General features: G+C 45.9%; 1 protein-coding gene across 2 annotated transcripts in view; it reads left to right on the top strand.

Moving 5' to 3' along the window:
• The window catches only part of sema3c (sema domain, immunoglobulin domain (Ig), short basic domain, secreted, (semaphorin) 3C), a 40,839-nt gene that overhangs the window by 9,096 nt on the left and 18,770 nt on the right, over positions 1-12,973 (top strand). For both annotated transcript variants that reach the window (XM_056425249.1, XM_056425250.1), the window contains exons 4-5: positions 10,272-10,432; positions 11,090-11,152. In XM_056425249.1, the coding sequence (XP_056281224.1) occupies positions 10,272-10,432; positions 11,090-11,152 (224 nt within the window). The remainder of the gene's footprint in view (positions 1-10,271; positions 10,433-11,089; positions 11,153-12,973) is intronic.

Below are 12,973 nucleotides of genomic sequence, written 5' to 3'. Positions count from 1 at the left end.
ATTGACGCGGCTCACGCACCGTCGGGAGGTGCAGGTCGGCCCGTGGAGGATGTTTACTCGGAGGGTTGAGGGTTTGCAGAAGCGAGTGTGCCCGGCTCCGTTGGAGTCGGAGAGAGAGGGGATGTTTGTCCGCGGTCGGAGCCTGGACGTGCATTCCTTCGACTTTATTGGATTTCAGGGGCAAAACTTTCCGCTGAATCATTGTTACATCCGTGTGGTTTTCCCAGCTTTGCAAGTTATGAAAGGAAATCGACAGGATATGTCGCTAAGTGGATACCTTAAACACACGAAGCCCGAGGACTACTCTGAGGCTTTCGTCTGTCTGAACAGTTCTGTGTTTTACGAATCCACTTGAGAGAAGATCAGTCTGAGCAGTCTGAGCGTGTATTACTGTCGCTACCTCTTGTAAAGAAGCCTAATGTGTCAGATTTAAATCCAATTTGAGTTGAAGGAAGAATGATTTGATGCTCAGGGACTTCTTTAGCCTGAGGTGTAAAGGGATAGCTCAGATTATTACAGGTGGGGTTGTTTGAGGTGCTTAAGCACTGAAGGGTTATTTGGGAGTTTTTCCTGATCCGATGCAAGGTTTTGGGGCAGGGATGTCTATGTGTACAGATTGTAAAGCACTCCGAGACAAATTTGTGAAATTGGGCTATACAAATAAACTGAATTGAATTGAATTGAATAAAGCGTATGTTGGTGTATTATGAACAGTAGGCGGTCATCAGCCCCTGAGCTTAAAAAAGCAGACCGCAGTACGAGCGCCGGAGATAAGCAAATATACCGCTGTGGACGGGGGCAGCAGAAAAAAAAGACGGCTCAAAGAAAGTTTTTAAGTGTGTGCTAAATTTAAAATATTTGCAGACGGAGAACTGAACTGAAAGCGAAACTTATTTATACTGGTTTTGCTAATGGGAGCCTTCTGGGTTTAATGAGAGCATGCGTTTCCATTTTAGTTGAGCTCCCCTTCTGGAAAGTTCTGTCTGCTCTGTATTATTTCTTTTTTTAGGTGAGCCCTTCTTTTTTTTTAGGTGGATAAAATGTGTTTTGGTCCAAATCGGTGGCGTGCCGACCGCACGACTACCCCGCCAAGTCTCATTGGAGCAATCGACTTTTGTAAGAAAAATTAAAGTATCTTGTATCTTAAAACAAAACATCAAAATGTCTTAATCTTGTGTTTTCAGACTTATTTCAGGCATCTGACCAAAAACCCGAATGCTGACTCATTTCCTGGTTTTAGGACTCATTCAAACATCACTGACTCTGGACGAGTGCCTCACCCCACGCAAATGACTCAAAATAAAGACATGACGTAAATACTCCTTCGACGGCCGGTTAAATGAATATCATGCTCGCTCAGCGGAACAGACACCAGACGCGGCAGGGTCACGGCATGTGTCGTCTTTTGGGGTCGACAAAAGGTCAAAATGTCAAAGGTCGATGCTGACGAGTCGCCCGGAGCAGGCCGGGACGACTACGTCTGCGCCTGAAGGTTAATTCTTTGCTAACGTCGGACAGCTTCCTGTCTCTGTTTCACATTAGACCTGCGCATTAGCATCTCCGCTCTCCTGTGGCGGACATAACTGAGCCTGTGACGAGAAATAAGCGATGCTCTGCGATTAAAGTGAATGTCCGGTCGGCCCTGCCCGGTCTGTCGCCAGCAGAGACGCGCTACAAATAGCTCTTCGTTAGCTACGCACGTGTGGGCGTCCTCTGAGTCTGAATACTCGTGTTTACATGGCATGAAGGGGCCTTTTTTTTGTGTTTGTATGCATTTCCCCTCAAGAATCTTGTCTTGCAGCACGGACATTTTCGACAGGCGGGCGGGGGGGCGCGTTGAGCTCCAGCTTGCATCGCCCCGGGGGATGGCGGCGCGTGAGATGTTTGACAGCCGCTCTGTCAGCCCGTCAGTCCGTCTCTCTCTCTCTCTTGTTTAGCCATTCCTGCGTCTGACCTTGCGAGCCCTGTTGAACGTTTCTATTTTTCCTCCGACCGAAACATGTCGAAAGGTAATCAATGGCCATCAGCGCCAACAAAGGCAGCGTCTCTTCAAGGTCGGCCAAGGTCAAATTGGAAAACGCTTGAGTCGTAGGCCGGCGTTATCGCCAATCAATGACCTGTTTTGATGAAACTAAGTGCGTCCTTTTGTTGTGCAGTGGATTTTTTTTACTATCGTTCAATATCTACTCTTCTATTGAAGCTTTTTTTATCGGCGTAACGTTTTATATGATGATAATAAATAGGCTTAAGATAGATTCCCTTCCCATTTTGGAAATATTGTCTGACTTGAATGGATTTCTCACTCCAAAGAGTATTTAAACAACCTTGTTTTCCCGGAGTCGACAGCCAACTGAAAAAGCTTTAACAGGTGCATTTGTCATTGTTGCCCTCAAAGGAAACCTTGACCTCTCAACACAACAAAAACAACCTCTCGACCTCAGCGGCCGTCACGTCTCTGAGGAAATATAACTTCACTGTCAAGATGGCAGATAAGTGTCCCATCTGGTTTTTTCTTCTCTATTTTCCTTTGGCTGTCCTCCATGACTAGTAAACACATCAACTAGGAGAATCCCCTCCACCCGTATCTCCTAAAAGCCCGCCCTCGCTCTTTGAAGCTTTTTTGTGAGAGTCTCCATGACTGTAAAAATCACGGAGATTTACTGTGAGCAGTAACCAGAGGCTCCCGATGTGGGCGGGTGAGAGGTCACGGCCGAGAGGCGAGGCGGCTGGTGGTACGGGTCGGTTCTGTGGGAGGAGGCCGGTGACATGTGAAGGGGAGGCCAGGTGCTAATTGGAGCGTTGGGGAGCGCACCCTAGCTAGCTGGCGGGGCAGCGTGACGGACAGGTTGTTATCTCAAGTTTCGGCTCCTGCCGGGAATATTAGCCAACATATCAGCAGGTCAGACCAATGAAACCAGTAGTTGACATCGGTGCTGGATAACATCACTCGGCACAAAAACACACACACACACACACACTTAGCCGGGGGGAGAAAATACACTCCTGGCTCTTCGTGTCATATTTAGTTTCTCGCGTCTTCTCCGGGAAGCCAACGTGAAACAAGGGATGCATAAGAGCTCAGGCATTCGGTCCGGCCCCATGATTTCCATTAAAATGTCTCGATATAGATAATCGACGACGGACAACAATTGCAAAATTCATGAGACGTCGTAAATGTAAAGCCGCCGCTGGCTTCTCGTAGTACAGTACGGTAAGTTAGAGCATGCTGTTTCCATTTAGAGCCCGCCTGAGAATGTGGAGTATGTTTGTTGGACAGACCATCGGACGACAAGGCGTCCTGGGTGGTCTCCACGCACTGGTTAGACACCTTAGCTTCCCCTGTGCTATATGTAAACGCCACCAGTCAGTACTGTATACCACCAGGCTGGTCCCCAACGAGAAGGGATGGGCCCTCTCGTTCAGAAAACGGTCATAAAGACAAAAAGGGGGGGGGGGAGATGCACCAGTTGCCAGGATAAAACCTTTTACTGGTGCAGTATGTGTGAGTGGGCCGAGCCGTGCGTTAGGTAAGTGCAGCCATCCAGAACTGAACCAGAAGAGCCCTCGGCATTGTCCGGGACAAAGAGCAACGGTATTTGGCACCAGGTTTGAAGTCAGGCCTCCGCGATGGAACCCAGTCCATCTTGTGAGGAGAGATTAATTGCAAGGGGGGCGGTATAAGCCCCTGCTTCAATATTTATCAAGACGGGTGATTGGGGTCCTCCCGCCGGTTGCCCCTGACAACCACAGAGCGGGTTCTCCTTGAACTGAATGGAGAGCAAGCACCATTTAGCATGGAGTTAATTTATTCATGCTGGCCTTTCAGGTACAAAGCCACTTGGTGCGGGGCGGGAGACACCGAGGTTGGGTCGTAATTGGTCCACCGGCCAACTCTTAAGTGTTAATTAGGTACAGGGACCTTTGGGCTTGTGTTCAGACACTGGCGTTAATCAAAAAACCCAACACTCCAGACACCCAGTCAATTTGTTTAACGCTGCTCGTCCCCGCTTCACAAAGGCTGCTGCTGATGTTCTGACAGAATAATACCAGATTGTTGCCCCGGGCTGATTTTATCAGTGTTTTATGGAGGCGAAAACTTCTGACGGGATTTTATGACATTTATTCAGTTGTTATCGTGCAAAGCGAAGGACAGCGCGCCTCTGTTTCCCTATCGTGTCCTCCCACCTCTTGTTGTCTCCCATCAAGTCGGAAGAAGAGCCTCAGGCTGCTGAAGTGTCACCCGCTCAGTCGGTTGGCTCCGACTCCCGAAAACCACAGTCCTGGGCGGTCCAGAAACTACAGTTGCCTCTCTCATAAAGATCCCACATACTTTCCAGTGACAGTGAATCTCTAATTTTTTACGACACAGCGGTACAACAAACCACTCCTTGTACGGACATCCCCAAATCAGAACCATGGTAGCGTTGTTCACCGCTGGAGGCTGTCTCAAAGATCCTAAAAGCCAAGTCTGTCAGAAAGTCTGATGGGTTGAAAACCTGAGGGCAGCTTCCCTGTGGTTGTTGGCTTCCCTCTCTTGGCAATATCTTCACAACGGAGTAAAGTGAGCACTGAAATCTACTTTAATTGCTGACAGACCAGCAAGGGGAACACAGGGGGTCGCCTTCTTTTGCCTCCATGTTTTTTATTTTCACCACAATCTCAATAAAAAGCACGACGATGGTGTTGTTGTTTACCCCCTCTGTGAGTCTCTGTGGTGTGTGTTGCCTCTCTGTCTGCGCCCACAAACAATCGATTCCTCCACGCTTCACGGAAGACTGAATTACCCGCCGTGTTGAGAACAGCTTTTAGTTTCTTCAGATGTCTTTCTTCCAGGCCGTTTTTTTGTCCGCCCAACAGTCCAGAACACCACAATATCTACGAATCCAAATCCTGAATGTTTACGTCATGTACGATTCCCTTACAATGAGGTAAACTCCATCTACCGAGGAAGCTCGGGCGATATGACGGAAAGCCACTACTGGACCTTGTTGTGATGCCCTCGGATTTTCTTACTTTCATATCATTGGAAAATAATGATCACACATTAAGTTAGGACTAAGTTTCCAAATAAAAAGACCATTTTATTTTGTATCCCGAAGGGGAAAGTCTCATAAATCTGATGTTGTCGATAAGGTCTTCTTTTTTCATTCAAAGAAAGCTTGTATTACTGATTGACTGATTTTATCAATCAATCCGCTGATTGTTCCAGGAAACATTGATCTACAAGCTCTTCTTCTTGTCATCCTCCGACATGTGAAGAGGAAGGTTGTGTTTTTTCCGGCGAGTATAGGATCTAGTCTCGGCAACGAAAAAGCAACCTGCTGTTTAATATTGAATGAGCGCTCAGCGCCCAACAAAAGGCTTTTGTGCCGCTTCCGCTTGACCACTTCACACACACACACACACACACACGCACACTAAAAAACACACATCAAAGAGAGGGATTCTCAGCTCTCCAGTCGCCACCTTGCCCTTTCAGCTCACCCCACTGTCCATCGCGGGGATTAAGGGGCATTGTATCAGCATCGGTCTGCCATCTGACCACTGGGGCAGTATGGGTCAAAGCTCAAAGTCAAAGGCGGGACACTGGGGAATGTCATGCAGGGAGGTTTAAAGCCCACCTGCCTACATATATAATAGAAAACCCACCAACTCCATCCACCCGCAATGACGACAGCAGCAAGAAAGACCAAACAACGTTGAATAAGACCTTTCATCGCTCTCATTAACTCGGCTTTTCCCAATGCTACTAAACAACAGTGTCCACGACATGCTGCTTGAACAATGTTGAAACCCTTTTGACACGCCTCCCTCGGGGGAAGTTAACAATGAGGAATCCATAAAAAATCTACAGACCAACAAACTGCTTGTGGTCCAGAAGATGTCTTCATCACGGAGGCAAAAACAAAAAATAATGTGCTCCAACTGTTGTTTTCTGTTTTGGATGAAGTGCCAAAAAACTTGATGAGGTGCCGCTGATGGAGTGAATTTAACAAGTAGCAGTTTCAGGCAAAGACCTCATATGAAGGTTATGAGCTGGCATTGGTTCTGTAAACACATGGTCCCAGTGCATATATTGAATGACGCTGGAAAAACCTGAACGATTGTTGAGAGCAGCCCTCCCTCCCCTTCCCCGATGGAGCAGGTGCACCATCTGGGAATAAGAACTTTTGATGTTGGTCTTCATTGCTGCAGCAGTGCAGGCGTGACTCGTGTGTTTGTGTGCGAGTGAAAGCGGAGCGCTGGGAAGACACTGAATCCGGCGGTATGTCGGGCTCCGGAGGGTTTGGGTTCTTCTCCCGGTGAATAGACAGGATCCATGTGGAACACCTCCCATCACAGGGAAAAAAATGAAGTCTCCTATTTCTTCCCACTGAGAAAACAATACAAAGGTCACCATAATATTAAACCGTCATTTCACCCCGTGCACCACGCCCCTCCGAACAATGTGTTCCCCTTGTGGAATGTCCTGGAGGGAGCTATGAAGACAGGAGTGAACCGCGATGACCGGGGGAATCAACGGTGGGGTTGTGGGGCCAGAGAATCTTCATTTTTGGCAGCAAAAATGTAACAATGGCAAATTGAAACTTTGGCATTAATAAACAAGTTCAGAATTTAGAAAAGGCAAACAATTTCCAGCAATAACAACAGTTTTTTCATATATATATATATATTTCGTTAATAGTTTTTATTATTCATTTTTGAATAATATATATAAATTATAATATATATTTTTTTATATATATATATATATATATGTCTTTAATAGTTTTCATTATAATTTTTTAATAATATATGTATTATAATAATATTCTTTTGTAAAATATATATATATGTTTTTAATCGTTTTTATTCTTCTTTTTGTAAAAAGAAATCTCGCGATAATTATAGAATTCATTATGTGGGTGCTATTGATAGCATTAGTCTGAAATGGGGTGAATAAAAGAATTTTTTTGATGATGTCATTGGTCACACCACTCTGACGGAGTATAAATAAAAAAATCGAAAAAATCAAACATGTTCCCAAAAACAATGGTGTTCTTACCCCTTTTCTTAAATTTGTATTTAAAATCCATATTTTATAGCTACATATATATTATCTTGTATGTGTGCCGAGTAATTAACTTTTAAGTAAAAACGTAACTCTGTAAACCAGTAGCTACAGCTAATAGCTTCATATTCATGCACTTCTTAGAAAAGGCTCAGTGAGTAAACTCATAATAAAAATGTGTATACATTATATTTACAGCTTAGCTAACGTGGGCCTAACTATTGCTATTCTAACGTTAGCCAGGCATATCTTTAGCTACCTTAAACCACAGATAGCGGTCACAAGAGTAAACATTTTAATAAGTAAAATAAATGTGCCACATCTTATATCAATTCAAACATATCTCAGCTTTAGAGCTGTTGGTATCGCCGCTCTGCATCTTGTGAGCAGAGCGAAAGCCTCACAACAGATGCGACTTTCTTTCACCTCTTGCCTTTTTCGTCACCCCGATCTTACATATTTTTCTAAAAAGCTGTGGTTTTCAGCCCAGTGAGGTAGCTCAACCGCTGAGCCCGGAGTCTGCAAGCTATATGATGTACGATTGTGAAACTCCCGCTCAGACCATTATATAAAACTGCTGTCTGATGAATGACATTTGCCATTTTTAGGCTCCAGAAAAAGTTGGAAGAGTGTTTAAATTAAGATTTACCTCCGTGTGTACGTATGCGGTAAAGCATTGTGGTCTAAAAGGTTTTCCTGAATCCCCTCCAAGAGCATATGTCGGGAAGATGTATGATTTCTCTTTTTGCAGAATTCTGAGCCCTGCCTGTTGTTAATTAGCCGCTGCTGAGTCCTTCGCCCTGGGTAGCTCTGGCGGAGCGAGGCGCGTATCGTCTTGAACCTCTTTCAGCATTAGGAACACATGCTACCCAAGATGCTATCTCCTCCGCGTTGACGCACGAGGTCGCCGCGACCCTCTCTCTTCATAAAACACGCATCTATCTGCGTTACTGTTCTTTATTCGGTGCCGCTTCATGCGCTCGCTTCGGATGATACGGCGTTCACAAAGACTTGAACTCTCAGCTCGAGACGCAGCGCAACATGTACGGTAAACACGGTGGATGTCGAGGAAGCGGAGAGTCGTGGGAAAACTCTCCCGCGACTGAAGTGGTTAACTTCAAGTTAAACACTCCAGCCTTTTACGAGGCGAACGCCCCCCAAAACAACAGCCTGTGATCCGAGCGAGGGGTGCCACGGAGAAGCCACTTCCCCCTCGAGATAAAGGATCCTCGGCCTCGATCGCGTACGTCACACGATAATCAAAATGTGACTTCAGCCCGCGGCGTAGAGGCGAAGCACAGGCAACCTGCTTGTTGATCAGAGGAGGGAGGACAAAAGAGAGCAGAGGCAGGGTCAATGGAGGGGAGGAAGTGGAAGGCGTGGATCGACATTGCCTCCCCCCCTCGTGCTTTCAGCACAGATTGAAAAAGTGATAAATATGCATGAGTTTGGCTTCGACAGGGAGGGCCTTTGATGGTGTGGTTGAGAGTTCTCTATCTCTGGAGCAAATAGGATGAAAATAACCGTCTGAGAGAACAAGATGCACTTTAGTCGGAAATACTTTTTTAAAACTGTATCTCCCCCTGAATAAGTACTCTGTTTGTCATAGCGTCTCTTTTATTGACTGGAGGAAAGCTAAATTAGTGAACGCCAACCATTTTCCGTCGAATAAATGTCTGTTAATAAGTCAGAATCAGCTGTTGATGAGGATTATTGACCTAAAAAGCGCGACTGCAGATAACAGCTGATTGATTAAGGTGTCAACAAAGAGCAAATCAAAGAACTTTGAGATTGTATCTTTAAGGGAAATATATCTTTCGCAACTAATCATTGTTAAATAGATACCAGAGGCATTTTATTATCTGTCTCATTCGGGAATGATAATGAATCAGAGTACTTTGGATAATTATCTCTGTAATTCAGCCGTCTAATTGGGTTTGCTTGATGAATTTTTTGTATTTGTCCAAAACAAAGTCAAAGAGTTTAGTCAAAGAGGTTGATCCCAACTCTTCTGCAACTTTAGTTACCCTCAATACTGATGTTATTAAAGAGCAGCATCCAAATCCTAAACGGCTGCTTCTAGTCCAGCAGGTTTCTTTAAGTCCAGCAGGTTTCTTTAAGTCCAGCACGTTTCTTCAAGTCCACCAGGTTTCTTTAAGTCCACCAGGTTTCTTCAAGTCCAGCACGTTTCTTTAAGTCCAGCAGGTTTCTTCAAGTCCAGCACGTTTCTTTAAGTCCAGCAGGTTTCTTTAAGTCCAGCAGGTTTCTTCAAGTCCACCAGGTTTCTTTAAGTCCAGCACGTTTCTTTAAGTCCAGCAGGTTTCTTTAAGTCCAGCAGGTTTCTTCAAGTCCACCAGGTTTCTTTAAGTCCACCAGGTTTCTTTAAGTCCACCAGATTTCTTTAAGTCCAGCAGGTTTCTTTAAGTCCACCAGGTTTCTTCAAGTCCACCAGGTTTCTTTAACCCTTGTGTTGCCTTAGGGTCATTTTGACCCGAATCAATATTACACCCTCCCCCCGCTTTAGGATTAATTTGACCCCATTCAATGTTTAATGTCGGTGTTCTTTCGGTAGTCAACAAACAAACATAAAGTACCTCACACTTAAACTTGGAAAACAATATTAATTCTAATAATTTTCTGGAGGTTTTAATTGCTGGCGTCAAATTTAACCCAAAGGGTAAAATATGTTAGTAAATATAAAGGTAACAGGAGGGTGAAACATTGAATCGGGTCAAAATGACCCAAAGGCGGGGGGAGGGTGTAATATTGATTCGGGTTAAAATGACCCTAAGGCAACACAAGGGTTAAGTCCAGCAGGTTTCTTTAAGTCCACCAGGTTTCTTCAAGTCCACCAGGTTTCTTTAAGTCCAGCAGGTTTCTTCAAGTCCACCAGGTTTCTTCAAGTCCACCAGGTTTCTTTAAGTCCACCAGGTTTCTTCAAGTCCACCAGGTTTCTTTAAGTCCACCAGGTTTCTTTAAGTCCAGCTGGTTTCTTCAAGTCCACCAGGTTTCTTTTAGTCCAGCAGGTTTATTTTAGTCCAGCAGAATTCTTTAAGTCCCATTAAGTTTTCTCCTGAGATTCAGGATCCGGAGCTTGTGATAATCATGTGGTCTTGAGTGTAGCTTTAGAAGTAGGAGAAAACTTCCATCACCTCGTTGTGGAAACAACATATCTGTTTGTTTTCCTTCTTCTACCTCTTCTTCTCCGTGTGTCCATCAGACCTGCAGGCGTCCCAGTCCTTCGAACACTACAGCATATCAGAGAAGGCCATGGACTACCGGATCCTGCAGATGGACGAGGACCAGGACCGGATGTATGTAGGCTGCAAAGACCACGTCCTCTCCATGGACATCAACAACATCACACTTGGCGCGCTTAAGGTCAGCAGATGTTGATTATCGAGATTTATGATTTATGCCGTCTGTTTTCGCTCCACAAAGGAGAGATGACGATGTTTTGTTGAATTTAACAGTGTGTTAGGCGCACCGTACAACCGCTACACCGGTATTATTATAATCTGTGCAACGATGTGCAAATTACCATTGATCAGAACCATTTTGGGGTTGTTGAAAGGCGGCGTAAACATGCCCGAGCTCTCTGATAAGTGATTCTATGTGCAGCGAGAGGTTTTATCTCCAGTGAAATTGACAGGCATGAAGTGCATAAACAGATGGGAAAGCATTTAGGTTCCCCCAGGGAGCCCTGCACCGCATCCATCCCGCCGCCCACGAGTAAATTGCTTGATATATTAATTGAGCCAGACCTTCGAGCACCTCTCCCAGGTCTCTTGAAACCTCTCCAATTTTCCACAGAGGGTAGCCGGGCAACTAAACGCCGACGCGGGAGCTTCAATCCCAACTGAACATGTTACGATCTGTTTTTGTGTTGTGCGTTTTCTCCTCTGTGATTTCTGTCCGTCGATGAAAACCCCTCCAACTTGTCTCTCCCAATCTTGTCACTGGCTTTGCTGGACTCTCCCCCCCCCCCACCCTCCCACCCCCCACTGATCTAAATGCTGTTTTTCAAACTTCCGCCAGGTGTTTTGGCCGGCGTCTCCGAGCAAGATAGAGGAATGCCAATTGGCAGGAAAGGATCCCACGGTAAGAAACCTTCACCGTTTCAAAACCCTCCTTGTGGATCTTATTGGGATTTGTTGAGAGGTCAATCAATAAAAAACAACAAATTAATGGAGATCCAGATATGAATACTCATGTCAGCTCATGAAACCCTCACATCTCATAAGCCCATGGGGGACATAACAGAATATGTCCACTTCCTCAAATACAGTTTGTGTTGATGTGTTTAGCAGTTATCATGTTTTTAGGACTAAACACACGGTACAGCTGAACTGGGTGCTGGTTCTTTGTGTATTCTGGACACGGTGGTTTATTCCACACCTACTGCGTCCGTGGAAAGTCATTTCTTCAACGTCGAGCTGCAGCGACATCCTTCAGCGCCACTTTTGGGCCCCGTGCTGTCCAAGTTGCCGCCGTTGTGAGCGAGATCTAGACTAAAGGTCTCGTCCGCTGTTCCCAGATCCGTTCCCCCCGAGCGGGTCGACGGTGCGTGCCGCCTCCCGGGATTCTCCCATCTGCGAGCTCGTTTCAGGTCCGCGGGGCCGCAGATGTCCACGGGGTCACGGACTGACCCCTCGGAGCCCTCCTGGCATCGGCACAGTCGCTCCGGAGGCGTGGGAGGATCCGCGGAGCGCCGTAGAAAAAATAAACCGGAGTGGCAAAGCTCGCAAATGGGACGCAGCTCATTGGCGCGGACGATTTCACAACCCGGGTCTGATTCTGAGCGGCACTTGTTTCGCTGCAACACGATTTAATGAAGGCATGCGGTCGGACTCAGAAGACCGATTCCTTCTCCGCCTCGGTTTTCCACTAATTGGGTTGCTTAAAATAAAATGTATATACATAATTTGATATTCGTGATATTATAATTTTTTTTCTAAGTTATCAGTAGTTCACATTTGTCTTTTATTATTATTTTTACTATGTCTCTTTCTTTTTCTTTTTCCTGTTCTGGTTTTTTTGTTGTTGCTTGTACGACATCCATATGTGTGTGTACTGTCTGTGTGCCTGTAGTAGTTGGGAGGGGGGGGGGGTGGTTAAAGGGTTAGGGGAGGGGCTAAAGGGTTAGGGGAGGGGCCGTCCAACTCCTCATCTCAGAGGAGCCTACAGACCTCGGTCTTTGGACGGTCCTCCATTCGTACATTTTTTCTGTTGTTAATGTCTGTCAGTATGTACACGTTATGTATGTACTTATGGAAAATAAATTACTTACTTACTTACTTACTGTGGAACGACTACACACACACACACACAGTTGCCTACAGACACGTATAGAACGGTTTTAAACCAAGAAATCTCCATCACTCGAACACTTGATGCCTCCGCGCTGACCTTTTGCCCCCCGCGTGCTCCACCGTGCCTCCATCCCCTGGCAGCAGCTGGAGTAATGGAGCCTCGGAGGCCGAAATAGAGAAGAAGCTGTTTCCATTCACTTGAGTGAGTCGTGCTGCTGAGTCACAGCGCCGCCCCGTTGCAGACGGGCTCCACACAAATATTTGGGTGAGCCATCTTCGTGTGGAGCCGCTCAGTGGGCCCCCTTCTCCCGTCTGTCATCCCTTTACTCACAAGTTCACGACGCTGTCAGTTTCTTTTTTGATCAAACTTTCTCTTTCTATTTGTCCCGGGCCACATTTTCCAACACTCGGTTTCTTCCTTACCGCGCGGTATGTATTTCATTTTCTGTCTCCCCCGAGATGCCGCTCTTCCTCCCCGGGGTTTTTTCTGGGGTTTGAAACGAGGCGTTGCATCGCTCTGTTTTGGTTACACATCTGTATATATTAAGTTACTCTTCCCCGATGCAGTCTGTGGTCAAGAGGCGCTCCAGCGACCGCACATTGTTTGTGC

This window comes from Pseudoliparis swirei, chromosome 10 (assembly GCF_029220125.1).
Source record: "Pseudoliparis swirei isolate HS2019 ecotype Mariana Trench chromosome 10, NWPU_hadal_v1, whole genome shotgun sequence".
NCBI classification, from domain to species: domain Eukaryota; kingdom Metazoa; phylum Chordata; class Actinopteri; order Perciformes; family Liparidae; genus Pseudoliparis; species Pseudoliparis swirei.
Note: the sequence above shows the minus strand (reverse complement) of the source record. Positions and strands in the feature narration are given on the sequence as shown.